This window comes from Procambarus clarkii, chromosome 10 (genome assembly GCF_040958095.1).
Source record: "Procambarus clarkii isolate CNS0578487 chromosome 10, FALCON_Pclarkii_2.0, whole genome shotgun sequence".
In the NCBI taxonomy this organism is placed as follows: domain Eukaryota; kingdom Metazoa; phylum Arthropoda; class Malacostraca; order Decapoda; family Cambaridae; genus Procambarus; species Procambarus clarkii.
In genome coordinates this window covers 45,505,214-45,532,209 of record NC_091159.1, presented here as the reverse complement: position 1 = coordinate 45,532,209, position 26,996 = coordinate 45,505,214, and the positions used below count along the sequence as shown (strand labels likewise).

The following is a 26,996-nucleotide window of genomic DNA, read 5'->3' as shown; positions in this document are numbered from 1 at the left end:
GCCTCCCAATCCATCAGCTGGTAGCAAGAAAGCCCACAGTATTAATACTGTCCAGATGTGGGTGGGAGGGTACTGCCTAGAGGGGTCCGGTGTGGGGGATGGTGGGGTGTTAGTCCTAGTTGGAAGCTCGCCTACTGCACCTACTGCACCCACCCATCTCACTCCACCGCCTGCCTGTCCACTGCTAAACTCTGCTGCCCGTCCTGCTACTCACCTGCCTACCCACTGTCTCCTGGCCACCCTGCTACCCACCTCCTTAGTCTACCATCTGCCACCCACTCATACTGCTACCTGTATACTCACTATGCCCACTCTGCCATCCATCTCACTACCTGCACATATTGACACTTGCCCGACCACTGTTACCAGCCTATCCACCCACTTTGCCACTCACCTTGCTACTCATCCATCCACTAACTCTACCACCTGCCCACCCACTCGCCCTCCAAGTGTTCCTCCCTCACGTATTCTAGTGCTGTTGTTTCTGAAAGATTTTCTTTTCTTCCCCCCCTCCTCCTGCCATTCATCCAGTCCCCCACCATCCATTCATTCAGTTCCCCCCACCATCCATTCATTCAGTTTCCCCCACCATCCATTCATTCAGTTCCCCCCACCATCCATTCATTCAGTTTCCCCCACCATCCATTCATTCAGTTTCCCCCACCATCCATTCATTCAGTTTCCCCCACCATCCATTCATTCAGTTTCCCCCACCATCCATTCATTCAGTTTCCCCCATCAATCCATTCCCCCCACAATCCATCCATTCAGTTCCCCCCCCATCCATCCAGTCTCCTTACCATCTATCCAGTCCCCTCACTATCCATCCAGTCTCTCCTCACCCTCCATCCTGTTGCCTTCCCAAATATGACTAAAAAGTTAGTGGCATTTTAAGCCCTCCGGATAATAGTGGGGCCCAGAATTTAACGACGGATATAGCCCCATATGGGTTCTTAATTAAATCAAATGGATACTGAACAAGCACTTTGTACTCTGAGGCAACTTCGAACACCAATTCAAATTTTACGATGAAATTTACTTCGTATAATGAAAACTTCGTACTCCGTGACATTCATAAACCGAGAATCCACTGTGTGTACTCACCTAATTGTGCTTGCAGGGGTTCAGTGTGTGTGTGTGTGTGTGTGTGTACTTACCTAGTTGTGTTTGCGGGGGTTGAGCTCTGGCTCTTTGGTCCCGCCTCTCAACTGTCAATCAACTGGTGTACAGATTGTGTGTGTGTGTGTATGTGTGTGTGTGTGTGTGTGTGTATATATATATATATATATATATATATATATATATATATATATATATATATATATATATATATATATATATATATATATATATATATATATATATTGCAAGAAATATATATATATATATATATATATACTGGATATATATATATTGCAAGTTTCTTTTTATACACTGTACAGTAAAACAAAAACCAACAGCAATTTTCCAAGTCATTACAAAGATTTCAACCAATCTTTTATATACAGTGACACCTCAGCTTACGAATGCCCCTATTTACGAACTTTTCGGGTTACGAGCCCAATTTCTTCGTAAAATTTGAATCAGGTTATGAGCTTTGCCTCAGATAACGTAGTTTGTTGATACGCGTATGGGCGACCAAGTGCGTGGTTCCTGGTGGCACGGTCACCCGCGCCTTAGTTTACCTGTGCCTCCCGCTTAGTGACGACCACGCTTGAATTTCTTGTAAAGAATTTTAATTGTTTTTCAGCGTTTTTGGGTTTTGAACATAAAAGTAATTATTATATATATATGGGTCCCAAGAAAGTCAGTGGTAAGGTTCAACCTAAGAAAACACATGTGAGGATGACCATAGAGCAAAAACAAGAGATCATTCGTGAACATGAAAATGGTACACGGGTTGTTGAACTAGCTAGGCAGTACAACAAATCCATGTCAACGATATGCACTGTAATTGCTAAGAAAAAGGACATTATAAGTGCTAATGTGGCAAAAGGCATATCAACAATCACGAAACAAAGAACACAAACACTTGAGGATGTTGAAAAGTTATTATTAATTTGGATACACAACAAGTAGTTAGCGGGTGATAGCATTTCAGAGGCCATCAATTGTGAAAATGCAAGGCTATTGCATGAAGACCTTTTAAGGAATACCACTGGAACAAGTGATGCAGATACAAAAGAGTTTAAGGGTGAGCAGGGGATGGTTTGAGAAATTTAGAAAAAGAAATGGCATTCAGTGTTGTTAGAGTTGTGAGCAGGTGGAGGAACACAGCGAAGAACTGACCACTGAAGAAATCCCAGCACTTCACAAGGAGCAGCAACAAGAGGCAGCTGAGGAAATTTCTTCAGGGGAGGAGGAGGCAGAAAGGGAGGAATGTCCCTTTCTCAACAAATAAGAAATGATGTTGACTCTGGGAAGAAATGCAAACTTTTGTTGAAACGACTCGCCCAGAGCAAGCTGTAGTAGGCCGTTGCCTTAACCTTTTTAATGACACTGTGAAGCCTCACTACAGACAAGTGTTACAACGTATAGAAAGACAAGTCTCTATGGAAAGGTTTTTAGTGAGAAAAACAAGCAGCAAGCCACAAGCAGGTCCTAATGGTATGCAGGCAAAATGTGCCAGAGAGAGTACCCCAGAGAAGTCATCACTGCCTGATGTTATAATGGAAGAAGACTCCCCTTTCAAATGCTAACACCTCTCCTCCACCCCCCCTCCTCACCGTCTTCCGTACACCAACAGGAGTCATCAATAAAGGTAAGCTATAACTTGTATATACTATACTGTAGTACTAAGTATTTGTGTGAATTAGGTATGAAATCTATTTTTAAGTTAATATTTTTGGGAGTGTGGAACGGATTAATTCAAATTACATTATTGCTTATGGGAAAATTTGTTTTGTGTTGCGATTTTTCGGCTTACGAACCGTCTCTGGGAACAGATTAAATTCATAAACGGAGGGGCCACTGTACCTTATGCCTATGTTGAAACTAACATGCTCACAGACAAAGAACGGTTCAGTTCATACCTCGATCTCCTGCTTCCGCCTCGTCTTGGGGGAGAACGATAACGATCACGGCGTGAACGGCCTGTGGACATTTCCACTCTCACACGTACACCACATAGTCGCCTGAAAAAGTAGAGTATAGTACACAGTTGTAAAACAATGCATTACAAAACCTACACTCAAATTTACATTAACATAAACCTTTATGCACCATATAAACAAAGGCGTGATACGCAAGTCAAACACGAAACTTACGATCCATCCAATGCTCGCACTGCATCTTCAGCATCCCGTGGGTCTTCAAATTCAACAAATGCAAAGCCTGGAGGATTGCGCGCCACCCACACATTAACTAATGGACCATATTTGGTGAACGCAGACTCCAGCTCATGCTTTGCTGCATTGTTGCCAAGGTTGCCCACATAGACCTTGCAATCCATCCGCATTCTCCTGTAATGGCAAGACAAATATTAAGCAATGAAGATCGTTTATAACTGTAGAACAAATTTACAAATATTGTACTGTAAATACAAATTTAAGGGGGCGTCTGGTTGGCATCTGGGTCCAAAAATGCAAAAATGAAAACTCATTCGATTTCAATCAAACTTTTTTGACAAGTTCTATATGAAAAGTGTTTCATCTGGTCCAAGTTTCAGCATTGTAGCATAAATAGGAAGGGAGAAAAAAAATATTGAAGTAGTTGTGAAAATTATGCAAAAATGGTCAAAATCGATTATCAATCAAAAGTGTCAACTGAAATCATAAGTACAACTCTTTGCTATCACAATAGCATATATTAAACAAATATTATTATTAGTTTAATTGGAAAAAAACTTTAAGGAAAAAAAAAAAAAAAAGGATTTTTTTTTCTTTTTTTTTTTTAAATATTTTTTTTTTTCATTTTTTTTGGGGCGATTTGCATCAAACTTACACACCTGACTGTACGTAAGCCTATCTGTAAGGATGCCAATTTTGGAGAAAATTGGTTGATGTCAACCCCAGCCACAGATTTTAGAACCTTAGACTTTATTCATTTCTGTTTTTTTTTCAATTGACACAAACGTTTACAAAACTCATTCTTTTCTTATTCAATTTACATGAAACTTACACAGTATATGTGGAGGGCATGTCTCTACATTGGGGGACTTTCATTTTTCTCTAAGTTCATTTATTGATTTTATAATAGCAATAAACATGCCATATTTGCAAAAAAATTTTTGGGAACTTTGAACATTTGTATTAGGAAAACTAAAGATATTTTGGAAATTCTAAATCCCCAAATCCTTTATTATATGCTAATGTGTCAGAAAAGTGTCACAGAATAATTTTATCTGAAACGTGTGTTCTGAAGTGTGGTCTTGAAAATGTGTAAAAAACGTTCAAGAAAAAAAAAAAAAAAAAAAACTCCCTTTCTATTTACGCTGCAGTACTGAAACTTGGGACAATTTAAGCACTTTTCATATACAACTAGAAAAATAATATTGGTTGACATTGAACAACTTTCATTATAATAACCAGACGCCCCCTTAAGAGGGTTCAACAAATATGGTCAAAATGACTTGGCACTTTCTCCTGATAGTTCCCTTCCCTTCAACAACTTATGCTTATTCAGGATTTTTTAAAAGACAAGGCCCTTATGGTAACAATTTGGAATGCTATATATGTAACTAAAAGAACTGTAGTTCAAAATCTTTATCACCAAGGCTTCCAGTATTCCTTCCTCTTCCATCAACTAACTTTAAATCCTCAGTCATATTGCCTGGAAAATGGAAAATCGAAGCCCTGGAATAGTAAGCCACCAAGAACCTACCAGAAAGAGGTGTTTCATTTCTGGGATGAGTTCTAATTGTGGTACCTTGGTGCTGTGTCATCAGGGAGAGAAGCAAAAATGGGTCTTACCAGAGGCAGAGGAAAGCCACAAAAATAACCCTCATGAAAGGAGGAGTTAGCAACGAGTTAACTGCCCTGAAACCATACAAGCCTGGCACAAACCAAGAATGTTCACAAAGTAACGAGCTGTCAACACCCAATAAATGATGCCTCCCAATTGAAACAACCAAGCATCAAAGGGACCTCTCTGGAAATCAGCCATCTCAATTCTTAGCCAGAAAGGAAGGAGAGGGCTGTAAGCATAGACAACAACCCCAGGACCAAAGGATCAAAGCTCCCACTTCCAGAGAAGTGTGTGAGGCACCCCAACCCAACAACTGGAAGAAAGAGCCAACAAAGCAAATAACTGAGAATAAAAACTAAAAACTTGTCAAGAGACCAGGACTGCTCAGGAGGAACATGAACGAGCCAGAAGTGAAAAAATGCCAAAGACAACTTATAAAATGGGGACAACAAAATGTCAACACTTAATGTCAACAGTAGCAGCTCCACCAAAGGCCAAATGATAAAAAGGTAACAGTATTCCGAATGAGAAGAATTCCACAATCAACCAAACAAAAATGAGAAGACCACAGATACAGAAACAGGGTACAAGTGACAAAGAGTAAAATACAAGAGGAGTGCTAAGAAACCTAAACTGTCACCACGATGAAACCTGTAGGTAGGACACCAAAAGATTAGCCAACTATGGACTGCACAAAGAATGACACACAAGTCAAAACCTTCAAATATTTTGTAATTTTTTATTTATTTATATTTACAAGAGTTCTTACATTCTTGTACAGCCACTAGCACGCATAGCATTTCAGGCAGGTCTTTAATCCTAACATTCCCCGGAATATGACCCCGCCAAATCGTTTAACAACCAGGTACCCATTTTACTGTTGGGCAAACAGAGGCTACAGTTAAGGATTGATGCCCAGTAAATTCTCCCCGGCCAGGACACGAACCCAGGACAAAGCGCTCGAGAAACGCCAGGCGAGTGCCTTAACCATTACAGCACGGGGACTGTAATGTAACAAACTGTAATATGTAGAGCTGTGAACCATAAATAAACGTTGAATCTATCTACTGAAAGAGGCAGAGCTGCAGAAAATGCAGTGGATTCAGACAATGGGTTCAAAGGGATGGAAACCACAGCTAGGCTCGTCTAAAGGGAACAGGTGAACCGTGATGAAGAATGCCTCCAGTCTGAACAGATCTTGGAGCAACAGTCAAATCTGTGGAAAGAGAGGAAACAAATTTCCACTTAATCCAGTCCAGCTGAATGGAATCCATCGTACCGCAATAGGGAAAGGGCGCAACATGAACTTGCAGCCATCAGTTCCAAGCTGACATAGAGAGGTCCACCTCAGGGTTGCCAATGTCTCACTAAGTCAATGAAAGGACACGTCATCGATGGTCCATTCCGGCGATGGAGCGAAAAACACTGTAATCCAGAATGTTGGACATGCCCCAACATGAACTGCATGGAGATACGAGAATCCAAAGGATAAGTTACCCATGGATTCCAGTCCCACAAAGAAATAGACTGAAGTGACAAACTGCAATTTAGACTACGAATCACTGGGGGGTAGTCAAAGTGAAGACAGATCATGGAGCCTGCTGGAAGATGAAGCAACCAGAAAGCATATTAGTCCTGCAAACTTGCGAACCGTGCCATGTGCCCAACTCAATGGACTCACCCACTGACCTGGATTAACCAGGTGAATGGTGGCTACAAACCATCAACCCAATGATGAGGCCCCAATGAAAAGACGGAGTGCAGGGAAAGGGAAATGCTATGAGACAGAACCTCAAAAAGCCAGAAGAGAAAACTAGCAAACCAGAAGCTGTCAAGAGGACCCACAGAGTCTACACCTGATGGTCCCAGCAGATGTGTAAGAATCGGAACAGTACAACACTGAGAGCCAAACCCTATCCAGAGGAAAAACCATGCAGACAAAATTCAGTTTTCACACAGCTGCTTGAACAAATGACAGGTGATATGACAGCAAATGATAAGCATCCTAGTGGAGCAGGGAAGCAGGCAAGACAGAGGGGGACACTGACCAAAAATCTCAGACCACGTTCAACAAGGTCTCAGCCTGCAATGGAACCAAATGGGACCTTCACTGGAAACCCGAGCCTGGCAAACTGGGAATAAATGAGATCCTTGGCTTGCAGACATGCGGACTGGCTGGGAGCCCAAACCAGCAAGTTGTCAAGGTTGGCGAAGACGCGAACTTCTAATACCCGAAATTGACAAACCACTACACTTCACGGTTAATAGAATTCCCCTCCTCAGAGGAAACCAACGAATAACCAGGGTGAAAACGCACCCAGCTACTAAACTTGAGGTCCCTTCCATCCCTGGATAACCCAGGAAATGGGGGTGGGGGGAACACCAGAGCAGAGCTGAGATCCACACCACACTTGGAAAACAAAAAATGTCTCACTACAGGGCAGGATCCACAGCAATAAAACCCGAGAAACAGAAAGCAGAGGATCCTAGTTGGGAAGCAGTGATTCAACTATCTTTGCCATCGAAGTTGAAGGGGCAGTTTCCAGAGAAGAACTGGAAACCCAGTTCCCACACACACTTAAAGTATCACTACCCCTACTCTAACATTTCAAAGCCGGAAACAAAAAAAATAAGGCCCAAGGGCCCAATGAACAACACTGGCCAAACTCGGGAAAGGAAATGGAGGAGCAAACTTGGAACAAATAGACAACACCAACTGTCCAAAGGCTGGGTCTTGAAAAGACAGGAGCCAACACTGGGGCAACCACATTGACGTGAAGCCTCATCCTATGTATAAGGAGAGCTGTCTGGTAAGCAGTTCCTAGGAGGAGGCTCGTCTAAAACAGACCACAACGACCACAAATATTGCAAGTTTCAGGGTGGAACGTATCCCTCACCAGCAGGTAGCGTGACGCAAGCTGTGAGAATGGTCATCTGAATACATCAAAGTGCATCCTTCAAAGTCTCACCCTGAAAGAGCAGAATCAGAGGGTTAGTCCCAAATAAATTGTACAATTTTCCAGGTTCCAAAGGATAGTCCATACAGGAACACCAGGCATAGTTTATACTGGCCAAATATAACAAACACCCAAGGGGCAAATGTGGCTGTAAAAAGTGCAAGTGGGACACCGTATAATAAGCACATGAACAATATGTGTGACACTTGAATGAAAATTAGACTGCCCCTCATCCACATGGCCTTGCAGAGGAGTCAAATCTAGTGCACTGCTAGGGGCAAGGCACTTTCCGACAGAAAGGTGCCTTTCTGTCGGCACCTTTCGGAAAGGTGAAAGGAAAGAATGAAAATCAGACTGCCCCTCATCCACATGGCCTTGCAGAGTTGTCAAATCTAGTGCACTGCTAGGGGCAAGGCACCTTCCGACAGAAAGTCAGCTTTTCAAAGACATCCACCCAAAGCCCCCACAGAATATAACTAACCAGGTAAAGGTAAAGCCAGCGAATACTTAGAGACAAGAACTTAAGCATAAATATATATGCATCAAGAATCAAATAATAAAACAAAGAACAAATATACAAGCAAATAATCCACAAAGAACAAACACAGTCCTGCATGGATTATTTGCAGCACTTATCTGAAAAACTGAGACCTGAATGGCGCTAGTGCAGGAAGAGGAGTAAAAGAACAAACATGATTAATGTAAGCACCAAGCAATGTAACTGAGGATTCAAGGTTTATGGAGCAAGAAGGAAGGTGTGCACTCCCTTGGTGGTGCATAACACTAACATGAGAATTGCTACACCTTCAAGTGGGTCATGAATCTTGGGGGCTTCCCTGTTCTGTTATCTATTCTTTGCTTTACCTTGCTGTCATTTGTCTTGCTTTGTTTGCCGTTCTTGTGGTTCTTGGTTAGGGTGATCTATGATTCCCCTACTCCTTGTTCCTCTCTACAGGAGGTTAGGGTTTGGCCTCTGGTACCTGGTAGGCTTATATATGACTCACAATGGCCTGGCATGGATTAAATTGGGTGTAGCTTGCCAGGCAGCAAGCACCCACCATGAGGAGCCCACTTAGAAAAATTTGTTGACAGCAAAAAGGTTAATGCAATCCAATATTTTCTCCAAAGTACTACACTAAAATCACTACAAATTTAAAGATTCCTCATTAAAATAAATGCCTATTTGTTGTTATTTAAAAAATATAGTTTTCACCACAGATCATATATACAGTGTAAAATGTTCTGACCTTTTCTTCATTTAAGCTTTTAATACTTACACTCTCCCTTACTATATTTCCGAGTGCTTTGTTTTATCAGCAGTCACGTTACAACCTCACAAAACTGATTAACAAATCATAGACGGAAGAAAAAAATTGCAAAGAAACTAGAAGTGAACCAGTTTGATACAAATTAAGAGAAAATTTACAGAAATCCTGACTTCTGCAACACCTACAAGACTTAATTTTCCACTTTTTTTTATAGTAAAGAACAGAGATGTAGGTTTCATCAGCAAGCATAAACAAAGAAAACAGAAAACAAAATCTGGTCCAAGTATGTAAAACACTGTAGAGTGTTAATTTAATGAATAGCATCCTACCACAAGATACTGAAAAAACGATGAACCCACCAACGTGAGATTGACTCACTGCTCCTGAGCTGCCAGAGCCAAAGGTCTACCACTGATTAATGCAAGCAAGTTTTTGTAAACTTACAGAGTAAGAAGTCAGGGAATTCCACAGTAACCCTCAACATATAACACTTTACTCTTGAGTTTCGTCCATCCCTAAGGAAAAATACGGAACCCAAGGACTAAGATGCAAATTAACAGGGCACTTCCAGATCCCCAAATCTAAACAATTATCACAGCCCGAGAAGAGAGCTTGCCCAAAAGGATTCAATACAAAAATATCTCACTTTGGTGTGTAGTTGTTGACTCCCTCCATTGTTGTTCAAAAGCTCCAAGATTCAAAATGCCAACATCTGTTGAGGGAATATAATAGCTAGAGAACTGGTTCTTCGCTTGTCAAGAAAATTATGTCAAACAAAATGGTCAAAATCGGCTCTAGAGAAAAAAAGTTTGTTACAAGGGGGAAAGGAGGTCACCAAAATCACAATTATCTACAAAAAAAAAATAGCCACCTGAACCTTGATTTCAGTTAGGCAATACAAACAGGCCACCTAAATCCTAGTTAGAAGTGAAGATAAAAGCACATCAAACCATACGAGTCCCAATACAGTACCTCGTCAAAAGTTTTATAAGTACATTAGCACTTTACTGTACTAATGACTAAAGCATGCTTTCCCCAGGCCTAAAATAATTTTGTGCTTTTGCAACCATATCCTTTACATAATCTAATTTCAAATGTTTCATGCAACAGCAAGACTTCAAATTATAACAAAAAATAAACTTTCTTTAATAAGCATTTACACATGTTGAACGAAGTAAGCTGCAAGTCAACCCCCAAGAATCATCATGCATATCTAAAGAATTCAACTGTCCTGAACATAGAAATAATTGTATGAACTTTTTAGAATATTGTAATGTTATCTTACTTCACTACCAGACATATGGCCATTTGTTTACCATGCTAACCAATATATACTACAGTATACAGTGTACAAAGGTTCTACTGTCTGCCAGTGGCAGGGTTACAGATCTACTAGACTACATACAGTGCAGCAAGTTATTGGTGACTAATCCAAAGGTATAAAAATTTGTTAAAAGCTCAAGTTATGATTGCATCACATATAATACAGTACATATTGTATTAAACTGTAAATCCAAGGGGGGACAAAAGTTAGTCAATATGGGATATTTCATAATGTAATTTTCAGGAGAATGCATGTTTTTATTTCACATACAGTAGTTGATATGTAGAACAATTTGATAAGTTTTGGGAAATGTCTAGATACAGTATACCTGTATCCCAAACATATCATGGCAACTAAAACTTTGCATTGCCAAATTCTAGCTTTATTAGTTCCATATTAAAGGTCACAGTATCCATCATAATGATTAATGCTGCAGTTTTCAGGTCTTTGTGTATTAGTTACATCAATAAGAATTTTACTGTACAATAGATCCGTAAGTATTTGTGAAATCATCAGGTAGTAACCCCTCCATTACTCATTCTATATAACACTAAATCTGAATTCCCTGATAAACTGTGTGAATAATCCCAGTAGGTAATACAATACTGTACTTGCAAGAGGCTGTTGCCATACCCTTAATTAGAGCATGATTTAATTCCAATTCAGTTACATCATTAGCTAATGTTTCTGGAGGGACCAAACAGAGGCTCCCTTTTGCTATCTGAAGAGATAATTCAACAAAAGTCTGCCCTAGATGTCCTTAATAGTCTACCACAGACTAACAGCCAAAACAAAAACCTCACAGAGGTACAGGGAGTAAAGAATTCATGATCACCTTCACCAAAGAAACAAACCCTCAGAAAGGAAGTGAAACAGACAACTACAATGCTCATAGAACCTAAACAAACAGTGCAGCAAACAACTCTGCAAATGATCTACCCAGTTGTTAGGTCATACCCCTTGGCTACAGCTGGACACCACCAGGTGGCAGCACTATGGGAGCTGTCAGCTCTCCATGTCAACAATGATCATTCCTTCACCTGATGTCAGCCAAGTCTGATCTACACTAGGTCACCAGATTTTACAGATAAGTGTTGGCCATCCCTACACAAGCAAATGGGTCCTGTGGAGACCCATTTGCTTGTGTATTGTTTTCTGTGTTTACAAACCTCACTTGTTGTGTAGCCATAGAAAACTGTTCACCTTAAGTTGCATGTACTGTACTTAGGAAAGTTCTTCCATAGGCGCTCAGTGATACTGCCCCTGCCCTGACAGGATTGCTTCCCTGGTGGGATTGGGTATTTGTCCCATAGAGGCCAGTCTCATGTGGAGGGTGCCTTACCCCAAGTAGTGCATGGATCTCTGACTCCTCTGTGAAGCTTTGAGGTGGTTTGGGGCATTCTGGAGTTATTGACTAAACAGTGGGCTAAGATTCATGTGCATATACATGAGACATGCCACTGATGTCCTTCACAGCTACATTTATCCTTTCTGCTGCATTCTGTGTCAGTCTATCGTGCAAGCATCTCTAATGCCTGGGTGTACTGCTTGACTGTCATCTTCTAACCTGTCCTCAAAGAGGAGATCCCCTCAAGGGAATGGATTGGGAACGACTACATAATATGTGCTATTATCTACTCTCTATTCATGGTTGGTTTAGGTTAAGGTTACTTGAGGTAAGGTTTCATTACGTTTGGTTATGTAAATACAAAGTATTATTGATGATAAGATGAAATATGGAATTAGAAAAATTTAAGTGCCCACGAATTCAATTTACAGAAAATCAAATTATTTTAAGAATGTTTTCAGCATACATTTTTTGTATATTTTAAACCAACGATGTCTATTACATTACAGTTATAACTTGAGAATAATCTCTGTTTATGACAAACATTTTTTGCCAGTTTGCATTACTGTACTAGCAATTGGGATTACAGAGTTGGAATTCGGCTGAATCCCCTCGGGGGGGATTCATGATCACCCACACAGAAGAAAGGAATTTAAATTGAATTGAAATAAGTTTATTGAGGTATAAATACACACAAATGTTACCACACACACACACACCTTCTGACTGGCATATTTTACTTTAATTATCCTATTTTATACATTTATTTTATTTTCTTCCTAACTTAATAGCTAAGTTCCTCGGTTACAAATTGATATTCGGTGACAGACCAAATTGTTTTTCCTATGTATTGTGTAGAATTAATATTAGTGTGCATGAAGCACTTTTAATCCTTTCACTGTGGTACAGTTTTTCTCTCTGCCTGCTTCGTTAAGTGCGGTAAATAAATAAATAAATGTTTATTCAGGTAAGGTACATACATACAAGAAATTTTACAAAAATTTAGATTTATAGATAGAGCTAGTACATACAATGCCTAAAGCCACTATTACACAAAGTGTTTTGGGCAGGAAAAACATTAATGACTAAAACTTAATACTAGGTAGTATATTAAACCATAATCAGAGATTATTTCTGTTTACATCATACTTCCAACAGTATTCAGTACCGCATATAAAAGCAAAAATTTGTCTTATTTTGGTAAGAGAAAAACTAAGTACTGTATTACCTAATAAACTCCATGTAACCTACCTTACCCCCTAAATGTCAACCCATATCTTGCTATTTTCAAATACTACTGTTTGTTGACCAACTTGTATAACTAATGACTGCCAATTTTTTGTTCCTTTTTTCCTTTTTCAACTCAATATATGCTTTGATCTAAATTAGTAGTGAAAGTGTTAGTAATTAATAATCGAAAGTGTTAAGTTTTAGTGTAAGTGTTTTTTTCCCCTCACTCTGCCTGAAATGCTGTGCATTTCAGACAGAGTACCTGAAATGCTTTAGGCATTGTATGTACTAGCTCTATCTAGAAATCCAACATTATGTTTGTAACTCATCTTGTATGTACTGTACTTTTGCCTGAATATAAATTTGATTTGATTTGATTTAGGTCAGGTCAGGATAGGTTTGTTTAAAAAGCATAGCAACAATGTAGAACAATTCTTGGTGCACTTTAAACCCTACTTGGTTTATTAGGGCATGTACAAGATGCAAATTGATGGCTCTCCAACATGAGTAGAGAGCACTGAAGTAAGGCCCCTCTTGGCACGGCACATGTTGAACAGGACAAAATCAAGTTTAAAGTGTTGAATATGGGCATCCTTGCCATGGCCACCCAATTGGTGCTTCATGGCAAAATGGAGCATCAGGAGATGGATTGGATGACCTGTACAAAAATGTTGAGTGAGCAGTAATGAACCTAGCATGTATGATGATGGGGGAGGCCAGACAGACCCCAATGTGCAGCTCTCTCCTATGTATCCACACCCAGTGGTGCAGTGCTGCCGGAGCTCCTCTGCAAGTGGATGATGGAATGGGGGAAAGGGAGAGAGGATGAGGAGAAAGGGAGAAAATACTTAAGGGTGATTGTGGCAGGAAAATATTAGTATTACATCACTAATAAGTTAATAATGTTATGATATTTCTTCGCTTTTTTAAAGATTCAGTAATATTAAAATTTTTATATATTTGAAAAGTAAACAGGCTGAATTGTACTGGTATGAATCTGGAAACATAATACCCAACGCGAGTGAATGCTTCCTTTCCATTTATGTCAGACTAGCGGTATGAGACAAAAGTTGCCAACCTACCACTTTGGATATGAATATTCTGCAATAATGTTCATGGCTTTAGCAGTACTGTAGTTCATTAGACAGAAATTCTTCATTCATACAAAAGTATATTTTAGTATTAGATACTAGGCAGGTAATAGGACAAAACTGCTACACACAACTTTACATAATTTAGTGTTCTTTTGGGTGGTTCTAGCATGTGAAATACTCAGTTGGCAACTCTGCATCTGTTTCAATGACATTAGTAATGTTGTGGCTGGTGGTCTGTGGCTTTCTCTCTAATACAGAAGCATATTTGTAGCATTTTTGAGACTGGAGGATCATGGATGCCGCATCCTCAAGATTTACATCCATTACCGAGCTGTTTACATGTTATTCCTGTTAGTTCTACAGTGTGTGAGAGGGAATTCAGTCACATGGGTTAGTAGGCATCCATCAATCTTAGGAGACTATGGAGTTGCGCTCTGGTCTGGAGTGGCCTCTCCAGGGCGCAAAGCCAGGGTATGTTGATACGGGGAAGAAGCTGTCATCCATGCAGCAGGTCCCCTCCTCCCCTCACCACAGCGCCAAAAGTCTCCAATGGAAAGGCAAATGCCAATACGACTGGTTCCAGCACCATTGCAGGAGCTGTCGGAACGAGCTCCTGGTACCATCGGTACCATCGAACTGCCATAGGGGCTCCAGCTCCATAGGTTACCTCAACGTTGGTTAAAGAAGGCACAGGGACCCCCAAACCCAGAGACCGCCGTGGTCGGTGCCGGAGAAAAACCACCCCAGCAAGGACAAGAACGACCTCAGCCTCCTGAAGCAGAGCCTGGCCGCACGAGCCCCCAGGAGGTGGACTTCCCAGTCCTGCACCTACGGGATCCAGACAGAGATCGTCACAGCCCTCTTTCACCCGAGGCCGGCTTCTTTTAAGACGAAGCAGAAGGAAGAGTGATAATTATTAATTACAATAATTATTATAATTAGATAAATATAAAATATTGATATTATAAAAATATAATTAATAATTATTACTCTTCCTTCTGCATGGTCATGAAGAAAGCCGACCTTCAAGGGTTCACCTGACGCGAGAGTTCACACGTCACATGAACCTGATAACAACAACAACACACTCGAGAATCTTCACAAATCATGTATCAGCACTTATGTTCGTTAAACTACATGGCGCTCCTTGTTGAGTGGACGCCTGAGCCATATGGCACATGACATGAGCGGTGCCACCGGTCAGCAGGTGACACGGGGACAAGACTTGCTTCACACACCTCACACCTTTGAGGAGACTATTGTCAAACTTCTCACTGTTTGTATTTTGTGAGCACTTGGGGGTTTAACTTCTTAAAAAATTAATGAATGTATGATTGGATTTTTTGTTCTTGATTTGTTTGATACTTATATTTTATGATAATTGGCGAGTACAAACACGAAATGCTTAATCGTGTGACATACAGAAACAGGATATGAAATGACAGACTTGACAGAAATGACAGTCTTGACAGAAATGACAGACTTGACAGGCATGACAGGCCCACCACAGCTCCGGCACTACACCCGTCCTCTCCTTCAACAGACATTTCCGCCCCACCAGAAAACCACTCCGTCAACACGCTATAACAAGGTTACAAAAGGGGCCAGTGATACTATTAACTAAAAGCTACACATGCACGATACGAGATAATGATGTGAGCTTGGCGTAGCGGCCGCCATCATGATGACGGAACCCAGGCCAGCCCTACCACCTCTTTGAGGGCTATTATACGCCACACGCATCATATTAACACACTGCCCACTGGCTACATGTGACCACACACACCAGCACACGCCTCGCACACGCTCCAAAGTAACTCACCAGAGGAGGACTTTAGCAGGAAAATAGGAGAGCAGCCGCTCAAAGCCTCTACTCCAAGAATTTTCTAGTGATGACGTCATTAGACATGCGCAGTGCAGACTTGAGTGGATATAATCAATTTGTTGGTCAAATATTCTATGTTTCTGGTATCTTTTTGCAATGGCCTTTCTCATAAAAAATCCAGTGAATATTTTTCTTACGTATTAAGCTCTTTCTAAAGAAGAATCATATATGGTACAGAATATTATTGTGCATTGTTCCTCCGTAATGTTTGTGATGTTCTGCATAGTAAAAAAAATATTATCAGTTTACTTCCTTTCAACTTTATTTTTCTCATTATCTCATTTTATTGATATTATTTGGAACGCTCAACTTCATTCGTATATTTACCATTAATTCACTCTCCTGACCACACTTGTCTTTACTCATCATCCGCTACTTTGTGCATATATGTTTATGAATCATTGTCAAGAACTCATCATATTTTGTATGTCCGTACCATGTGTGTGACACCGACCATCCATTTATATGGTGTTTATTCATTTATTATGCACCCCATCCTGTGGGTGGTGATGGGGAAGGTATGTTCAGTTCAAGAGAGTTTATTAGGAAAATGAAGTACATCTCAAAAAGGATAGAGTAGCTTAGGCTATTTCTACCCCCTCGCCAATTATCTGTCATTTTGTGTATGTCCAGTCATCATCATCATATATTGTCATGCCATTTATATTGTGTAGAGTCGGGTTCGTTCGATCATGACTCACAATAGAGAATTCGGGTTATGGTCGTTAGGGACATGATGAAGCTCGTTTTCCGTTTGCTAAAACCGTATTTAACAATTATATGCATAATTATTTATTAGTATATTTTGTATGTCTTTTTTGTAAACATATGTTGTTAAATATGAAAATATCTTTGACAATGTAATAAGTTATTACGAAACGCGTTCAGGCGTCGAGTCAGACTAGAAATAAAAATGAATTTTGGAGAATTGATTTTTCAATTACCATCAACAGTGAAAAGAAACATAAGAAATATTGAGAAAATTCGTGTTAGAATTATTAATCTTACCTTTTCGGTCATATTTAACAACATAATTATTTATGTAATTATTATATACGATTTATAATAATTATATACATTATTATATACGGCATATAGTGTTATGTTAGGATGGATTAACTTAGGTTAGGCTGTATTTGGCTAGGTTTGGTTAGGGGGGGGGGTTAGGTTAGGCTATGGAGGTTTCAAAATCGTTAACGAATCTTGTGTACAATGTGCCTTGTATCCAGAGTTAGTCAGCTTATTGTGGGGTTGTATCCTGTGGAAGATCAGTAGCTCGACCTTACCTCAACTTTAGGCTAATATGCACATAAGGGTGGTGATTATGGTTATAGGGGCAACAGCTTCAAGCTCACCAAACCACAATGCAGGACAAAACACGATATGATTTTTAACCCAAAGAGTTATATATCCATGGAACCGCCTACCCGCCGAAGCCGTAAATGCCAAGACATTGCTTCAGTTCAAAATCCAGTTGGAAAACAACAACTCGGGAACAAAGGGAGACCTTTGAGAAGCCGCTGGCTTCTTCGCCGAAACCACACAGAAAGATGGTGTTGACCAGACCACACACTAGTGTCTAGTGACTACACACTAGAAGGACCGAAACGTCGTCGTCCCTTCACCTTCTAGTGTGTGGTCTGGTCAACACTCTTCAGCCACGTTAGTGTGGCTCATCGCTTGCATACAAAGATGGTGGCTCGCAGGTAAATATCAACACAATATTCACTGGAGATTTTACGTCCCCTCAGTCTAAGTACCTACGGGCTCACCATAGCCCGTGCTACTTGGAACTGTTTGTTCCAAGTAGCGAATCTTTAACAACAACAACAACCCTCAGTCTGCATGCAGCGTCCTCTTCTACTTTGATCTGACTTGTCACTTCTGGATCCTCTAGTCTATATTATGCCTGATCTTTGTCTCTGACTTCAGTCATGTGTGGTTCCACTCGCTATTTGGGTCTGGGCTCCTCGTATCTCGTTTAGCCAAATTGTCTAATTTAACTGCGCAAAGTTCAATCCTAGCTCCAATATGGCTCTTCAAATCATAAATAAAAATAAATATAAATAAATATGTTTATTCAGGTAAGGTACATACATACAAGTGATGTTACATTAATGGATCAATATATAGATAGAGCTAGTACATACAATGCCTAAAGCCACTATTACGCAATGCGTTTCGGGCAGGATTGGTCAAATGCTCACTAATCTTTGTTGTTGTTGCATCTGCCCTTTGTGGGTTAGGGGCAGTTACGGCACTGGGCGTAGCCGGAGAGTCCCAAGAGTCCCGGCGAAGCGGCAGGAAGCATTACGGTCGCAAGCTGCACAGGCTACATACGTCTGTGTGTGGCCTACAGGAAACAATGTCAGACGCAGGGCTTCGCAACGAGGTTCCTCGTCCAGGTTATAGCCATTTAGAATGGGAAGCGTAAGGCGGCAGTTTTGGGTGCGATATAGGTCGGAGTTGGGAGGTGTTAGAGTGGTGTGGACCCGTGGGCAGTGCTACAGGAAATGTTCCACTGCTTTTTCCTGACAGTCCAGCGAGTCCAGAAGACCCAGGCGGTGGAGATGAGCTGCTAGCTTTGTATGCCCAATCCGAAGCAGAGTGACGCAGGAATCGAAACAGTGGTCCCGATGCCTGGTCCACCGTCTAGGAGAGGCAGTCACACCAATGAGTGCGAGATGAGTCGGTTACAGGCCACATAGACCACACGGAGCATTAGGGAAGTTTCCCGGGGTTCCATACCACTTGGGGGTGGACGGTAGAGCGACGGTCTCGTTTCCTGTTGACCAATCCACACACTAGAAAATGAAGGGACGACGACGTTTCGGTCCATCCTGAACCATTCTCAAGTCGATTGTGACTCAAGTCACAATCGACTTGAGAATGGTTCAGGACGGACCGAAACGTCGTCGTCCCTTCATTTCTAATGTGTGGATTAGTCAACATACTTCAGCCACGTTATTGTGACTCATCGCCTGCGTCTAGTTTCATGCAGGTCGGCGTTCAATCCCCGACCGTCCAAGTGGTTGGGCACCATTCTTTCTCCCCAGGTCCCATCCCAAATCCTTATCCTGATCCCTTCAGAGTGCTGTATAGTCGTAATGGCTTGGCGCTTTCTCCTGATAATTCCCCCCTCCATAGGGAATTAGAGCAGGACAGGGATCGAACAAGCGTCACGCTAAGGCGCACATCTGCGGTGACCCATGGCGGTAGTTCGATCCCCATCCTGTTCCAATCGTTTTCGCAAAGATATATCATGCTGTTGTGATTTCTTGGTCAATCATTTAATCTGTTTACCTTTTATATACATGAGTACCCTTCACGGTCTCACGAATGAATACTTTATATAGCCCCATCAACAATCTTAACACTATAAGGTCTATATAGCTATACGCTGGCCTTGCCTGACGCTCAGAGGTCACGACCTCTTCGTAGGGTGCAGTCGCACCTCCACAGATCTCCAGTATCAGCTAATGATACTGGTAATGGCTCCAAAGGGCCACCACTTACGGGCTATTCATGCCCGTGCCACCTTTTGGGTGGCTTAATCTTAATCAATCTTGCCTGACGCTAGTCAGCACACTGGTCCTGTCGCTAGACGTCGGGTTCCCTCGTCACCAATATGGTATAAGTACTTAGACTTTTTACCACGCAGATGCTACAATCCGGCATGCACTGTCTGGAACAGTCCCGCTACTGTACTAAGTTCCTCCCGCGGAACAGTTCTTTCTGTGCTCCGTGACACTAGTTACAAGTACCACATAACCAGTCGGACAGGACACTCGTCGCTTTTCCCACGGAAAATCACGGGCTGTCACACCTGCACAATCTTCCGGGCTGGCAGTAGCAGCAGAGGGCGTGAGGGCAAGCCGCATTAAGTGTGAGGGTGCGTACCTAATAGTGTCCACGGGGGATTGAGGTCTAGTTCTTTATGCCTCGCCAACTGGCCTTGTTCCTGCTGCATTACAATTTAACTCTTATGACCCGTCAAATTCTTTGTCGAATCTAGCCTTAAAATTGTGGGAAACATTAAGTGTGTGAGGGCTGGAAACATTAAGCGTGAAGGCGGGAAACATTAACCGTGAAGGCGGGAAACATTAAACGTGAGGGCTGGAAACATTAAGCGTGAGGGCGGGAAACATTAAGCGTGAAGGCGGGAAACATTAACCGTGAAGGCGGGAAACATTAAACGTGAGGGAGGGAAACATTAAGCGTGAGGGCGGGAAACATTAACAGTGAGGGCGGGAAACATTAACAGTGAGGGCGGGAAACATTAACAGTGAGGGCGGGAAACATTAAGCGTGAGGGCGGGAAACATTAACCGTGAGGGCGGGAAACATTAACCGTGAGGGCGGGAAACATTAAGCGTGAGGGCGGGAAACATTAACCGTGAGGGCGGGAAACATTAACCGTGAGGGCGGGAAACATTAAGCGTGAGGGCGGGAAACATTAAGTGTGTGAGGACTGGAAACATTAAGCGTGAGGGCGGGAAACATTAACAGTGAGGGCGGGAAACATTAACAGTGAGGGCGGGAAACATTAACCGTGAGGGCGGGAAACATTAAGCGTGAGGGCGGGAAACATTAGCGTGAGGGCGGGAAACATTAGCGTGAGGGCGGGAAACATTAAGTGTGTGAGGACTGGAAACATTAAGCGTGAGGGCGGGAAACATTAAGTGTGTGAGGACTGGAAACATTAAGCGTGAGGGCGGGAAACATTAAGTGTGTGAGGACTGGAAACATTAAGCGTGAGGGCGGGAAACATTAAGTGTGTGAGGACTGGAAACATAAGCGTGAGGGCGGGAAACATTAAGTGTGTGAGGACTGGAAACATTAAGCGTGAGGGCGGGAAACATTAAGTGTGTGAGGACTGGAAACATAAGCGTGAGGGCGGGAAACATTAAGTGTGTGAGGACTGGAAACATAAGCGTGAGGGCGGGAAACATTAAGTGTGTGAGGACTGGAAACATTAAGCGTGAGGGCGGGAAACATTAGCGTGAGGGCGGGAAACATTAAGTGTGTGAGAACTGGAAACATTAAGCGTGAGGGCGGGAAATATTAAGTGTGAGGGCGGGAAACATTAAGCGTGAAGGCGGGAAACATTAAGCTTGAGGGCCGGAAACACTAACCGTGAAGGCGGGAAACACTAACCGTGAAGGCGGGAAACATTAAGCGTGAGGGCCGGAAACACTAACCGTGAAGGCGGGAAACATTAAACGTGAGGGCCGGAAACACTAACCGTGAAGGCGGGAAACATTAAGCGTGAAGGCGGGAAACATTAAACGTGAGGGCCGGAAACACTAACCGTGAAGGCGGGAAACATTAGCGTGAGGGCGGGAAACACTAACCGTGAAGGCGGGAAACACTAACCGTGAAGGCGGGAAACATTAGCGTGAGGGCCGGAAACACATGGTTACTCACGAAAGGCGGAAGACGGTCTCTGGCACCCCACACAGTTACTTAAACCATTACCTCTCTTCACATGCCATTATCGCTCCCGCTATTATCAATTTCGTTGACTCGCACCAGAACGTTTATTGAGTCATTAAAATCATCAACGATGGCGCTAGGCGAAAGAGGTTTTATTTTGAGCAAATGGTTTCCATCCTCTTAATAGAAATAGTGAAATAGTCTTTGATCATGACTAAGAAGACAAGAAGAGACAGTATCAGCAGTGGGGCCGTAGAGTTTTGTTAAGAGAAGGGTATGAACTGTTTTCTTATGAGGCTACGGAGAGAAACTGAGACTTCCGTATCATTCAATTATCATTTACGAAGGAAAAGATTTTTATGATAAACATATGCATAATTTCATGTGTAAGGAATAGCTGTTGACAATATACAAAGTTAATGTCTATGTGCTTGTTTGACGATACTATTAATTATTGCATCCTTCCTGTGTTTCTGGAATCTGTTTTAAACGTCTGATAGATAGTTCCCATTGCCTGGTGTTGATTTTTTTTTTGCCAATTAACAATGGTAAGTGGGGGGAAAGCTATTTCTTACAACGGTCAGGCAGGCTGTGCAAAAATGTGTTACTCATGGCAAAAGAGAAGTTGGTTCCTTCAGCCATCCCTTGTTGGAAGCTGCTGTTCATAAGCACCGCGAGGGCAGGCGATTATCTCAATAATGATTAAGTTTTGTAGGCGTTCAGGCGAGTGCCTCCTTCAGTGCTTGAGGTATGACGTTTCGAGGCCGTGCAGTGTAGGCTGGAAGATTCAGCTAGTGGAGGTTGCTCTTGGTCGCCTCTGGCAACGTGCCACCAATCCCCACCCGTTTTCTTTGGCCGACTTTGCTCTCTGACCCGAAAGCGAAAGGGGATTCGCATTTCACGGACGTGATTCACTTCCCGGAGGAAGGCAGAAACAGATGGGCAGTTTTTTCCCCCTGAAGTCTCTGTTCACCTAGTACTAAATAGTTATGCAGACGATGAGTCACAATAACGTGGCTGAAGATATGATGACCAAACCACGCATCAGAAGATGGAGCAACGGCGACGTTTCGGTCCGTCTTGGATCATTATCAAGTCGTATGTGAGGGAGAGAGATGTAGAAGATTGAGCCACCACAAGAGGTGGCACGGGCATGAGTTGATGGTAGATGTTTGGAGTGAATGAGGTCTTTGGTCGTGTAACATCTTGAAATGTCTCTGGGCCTGATAGAGAGAGATTGAATGATAAAGATTAAGCCACCCAAGAGGTGGCGTAAAGGGAGAGAGGAAGGAACAGGCAATAAATGAGGAAAGAGTGAGGTGAGTAGTAGGTAAGAGGAGGTAATTCCTAGAAGGTAAGGTGATATGATGGTCCAGGACGGACCGAAGCGTCGTCGTTTCTCCATCTTCTGATGTGTTTGTTGTTGTCTTAAGTCAGCTACTCGGTACAAAGTTTCCATTTAGCACGGGCTATGGATGTGCAGAATACCCCCGTTGAAGAGCAGAGGTGCAACAGGTACTCTGAGAGAGAACTCTTTCAACATTACAGGCCCGAGACTGTTCAACACGCTTCCACTACACATAACTGGCCGACTCCTCACAGTGTTCAAGAGAGAACTTGACAAACACCAAAGGATACCTGATCAACCAGGCTGTGACTCATACGTCAGGATGCGAGCAGCCGCGTTCAACAGCCTGGTTGACCAGTCCAGCAACGAGGAGGCCTGGTCGAGGGGTCGCTGAGCCCCGGAATCACCTCAAGGTAAGGTAAGGGGCCCTTACAGGTTCTGATGTGTTGTTGTTGTTATAGATTCAGCTACTCGGAACAAGTTCCAAGTAGCACGGGCTATGGTGAGCCCGTAACTTACCTGGCACAGGAGCGGGGCCAAGTAGCACGGGCTATGGTGAGCCCGTAACTTACCTGGCACAGGAGCGGGGCCAAGTAGCACGGGCTATGGTGAGCCCGTAGTGGACTTAACTGGCACAGGAGCGGTCTTCTGATGTGGTTTGGTCATCACTAAACAGTTGCTGGCTGCATCCGTTGGGATGTACTTACCTATCAGTGTCTACGGGGGGAGGGGGAGGGTAGTGAGGTGTAGCTCGTTATCCCCCCACCAACTAGCCTTGTTGTACCTGTTGCGTTACTGCCACATTTTATATCATAATATCAGGATAATATAATTATAAGTAGAACTAATATGAACTAAATCATACCATGACGGTATGGATATTTGCACATCCTCAGTATTCTACATCAACAAATTCTGTGGCTATCCGGCTCAAAATTACCCCGAATTAAAATATATAGCTCATATAACACGAATCTGACTATAACTGGACTGAAAATGTATCTATTATGTTTAGTATATCACCTATGCACGTAGTTAATAAGTCAATATTGACTTTACGAATTTGCGAGAACGGGTTGCAGTAATCCATCTCTCCGTGACAGTAGCTCCATCATAATTCCAAATATCCAGCTCTCCCTGTTGACTAGTTGTTTTATCCTATCCTGAAGACCTGCTGTACCATTATATATATCAATCTAAAGTTGTATTTCTTAAGCAGGCGATGGGTCACAATAACGTGGCTGAAGTATGATGACCAGACCACACACTAGAAGGTGAAGGGCGACGACGTTTTGGTCCGTCCTGGACCATTCTCAAGTCGACCAATCGACTTGTATTTCTTAAGTTACTTTTATATACCTAGATAAGTAGCAATGGCCAAGTGATAAGCGAGTGCCAGAATAAACAAGTTGATTGAGTGTGCTGGATGGGTGGTTCATTTCACACAACAAATATATAATTAATTTGTGTATTTCCTCAAGTGTAGGTGTCAACATCAGGCCAGGTAGGAGACTGCAGTGAGTGCAAGGATGGACTCCCAACATCAACCCTTCCTCCAAATAAACAGTACGTTTTAATACTAAATGTAATAAGTCCATTCGTGACTGTCTGCATAGTATATAAATACACTTAATTGTGTTGTTACATTTACCTCCCCATATATTCTCCTCATTTTCTGTTAATACACTCAAAATTTTTAAGTTGAAGTTTTCGTGTTCAATTCTATATACTATACATAAGTTATAAATATAAAGAATTTCCTTTTCAGTTTTATTAAACAATAGAGATTTTATACAAAATTTGAAAATATCCTAAGTTACTTTATAATTTATTGAAAGACTTTTAGTTTTGTTTTTATAGTTTTATAAAATTGTAATATCAATATAGCTATAGGTTAAGTAGTAATTGTAATTAAGAAGCAATAAATGCTATTTACATGCTTGACCTCCTACATTCCCAAGGTTAGGTTAGGTCGTGGTTTTCTATACAGCTTTTCAGGTAAATTCTAATATTCACAATATTTTAGTGCGATGCTGGCAATTAAGTGTATTTATGTACTATGCCGATAGCCAGGATTGTACTTATTACATTTAGTATTAAAACGTACTGCCTATTCGGAGGATTGGCTGCATATATACGGCTAGAACATTTCCTCTATTCATAATTAAGTTTACCAAGGACAGCATTTTGTAGGTCCCATAGTTAATATACATTCAAGCTTAGACTTATTAAATTACTTTCGACCAGGTATCAATGTGCACAGAATCACTAACGATAACATAACATATGGTCGTTGCGTATAGCACTTGTTCGCTTCATATAGCATATAATCGCTGCACATAGCACTAAGTTGAGAACTTTACAAATAATATGAAATTATCACAGATGTCATAAATGTTTGTGTAGAGAATAATTTATTTATAATGAATTGTGTGTATAACGTAGACATATTTATTCGCATATTAGCAGAAGTTACAGTGGCAGAAGTTGTAATGACAGAAACTATAGTGGCAGATGTTAAAGTAACAGAAAATACAGTGATAGTTACAGTGACGGATGTAATAGTGGCAGAAGTTACAGGCAAAGAAGTTAAGAGAAAAGTTATAGTGGCAGAAGTTACAGTGACTGTTATAGCAAAAGAAGTAGCAATGGGAGAAGTTATAGTGACAAGTTGAAGTGGCAGAAGATACAGTAGTATAAGTTAGTGACACAGGTTACAGGTGTAGAAGTTAGCGACACAGGTTACAGGTGTAGAAGTTAGTGACACAGGTTACAGGTGTAGAAGCTAGTGACACAGGTTACAGGTGTATAAATTATATTGACAGAGGTTTCAGTGTCAGAAGTTCGTGTCAATAGTTACAGTGATATAAGTTCTAGCGCTTGAAGTTACAGTGGTAGAAGTTAATGTCAAAAGCTACAGTGGCAGAGGTTACAGTGATCAGCCTGCATCTTGCTATAACTCTTGCAAACTCGCCCAAAATAGAGAGAGAATTTTGTACTTAAACTTTGAGCCACATTACATCTGGTGGGTTGGATCCATAAGGTGTATAAATAAAAGCATGATATTTTCATCAAAGACAATTGTACTAGGTCTACTTTACAGAAATAAACATGGAACGTTCAACAAAAACTCGTAATAAAATATTTCGGAATGATAGTTTAAAAACACCTATAGTATTTTGCACTCAAGCACATACAAAATCATAAATAAAATTATATATATATAATATTATATATATATATATATATATATATATATATATATATATATATATATATATATATTATATATTAAATAATACAATTGATCATACCTGCAAATAATGAAGACATGTTTTGTGGGGGAATGACGAAATACAACATTTAATCTCCCAGACTAGTTCATTAAAGAAGGAAATAGCTTATTATTTTAAGCACACAGTTAAAATTATGAATAACATTACATATTATATTCATTATATATATATATATATATATATATATATATATATATATATATATATTTCATTGAATATGACCGCATATTCTGTATTTATTATTTTCTGGTTTAGGGCTTCTATCCCTCTAACTATTTTCTTAGCATCAGGGCTTAATTGAAATAGGAGTTCTCCAAAACTCATTTTCGTACTTTTAAGGTGAAGAAAAGAAGTGATTTACTATAGAGTGTATTACACTTATTTGTATAATTTGCACGACGTTTCGAACCTCCATGGTTCATTCTCAAGTGAACAGATCTTACAATACTAGTTGATTTTATACCCGCATTAGGTCAGGTGATAATACAATGAAGGTGAAAACATGGGGGGATACATAAGGGATAAACATAGGGGCTGCAGAAGGCTTATTGGCCCATACGAGGCATCTCCTATCTAAACACAAAGATTAATCCAGTGTAATTGGCCTGTTATGTTGGACATTGTCTTCTGTGTTGGCATCGATATGTTCTTGTCTTGTCCTTACTCTCATGGTGGGTAGAGTAAATAGTTCCGTGATTTGGGTGTTCATGGTAGGTCGCTCTATTCTTATGTGAATTGCCTCAAGAATTTGTAATCTTCTTGAATCTTGGGTTTTGTCTATTATGCAAGTATTCTTGTTCAACATTTCTCTTGTTAGAGTAATGTCATGGGCTTGTCTCATGTGATTCCTAGGGGCACCAGATTGAAGATGGCATGTCAAACGCCTCGTCAGCTTGGTCGACGTCA

The 26,996-nt window shown here is 41.2% G+C and overlaps 1 protein-coding gene across 5 annotated transcripts in view; it reads right to left on the bottom strand.

Annotated features, from left to right (window-relative positions):
* Positions 1–16,049, bottom strand: part of LOC123773585 (serine/arginine-rich splicing factor 3) — a 28,777-nt gene extending 12,728 nt beyond the window's left edge. For 2 of the 5 annotated variants that reach the window (XR_011228009.1, XM_069321974.1), the window contains exons 1-3: positions 15,949–16,049; positions 3,267–3,461; positions 3,033–3,134 (exon numbers count right to left, since the gene is read on the bottom strand). Coding sequence is in view for 2 of the 5 variants with exons in the window: in XM_069321974.1 (XP_069178075.1) it covers positions 3,033–3,134; positions 3,267–3,461; positions 15,949–16,028 (377 nt within the window). In the remaining 3 variants the exon portion in view is untranslated. Of the gene's footprint in view, positions 1–3,032; positions 3,135–3,266; positions 3,462–7,802; positions 7,865–9,776; positions 9,843–15,948 lie in introns of those variants that run through there. The other 3 variants (XR_011228011.1, XM_069321975.1, XR_011228010.1) reach the window with 3 other exon arrangements.
* Between the last annotated feature and the right edge of the window lie 10,947 nt (positions 16,050–26,996).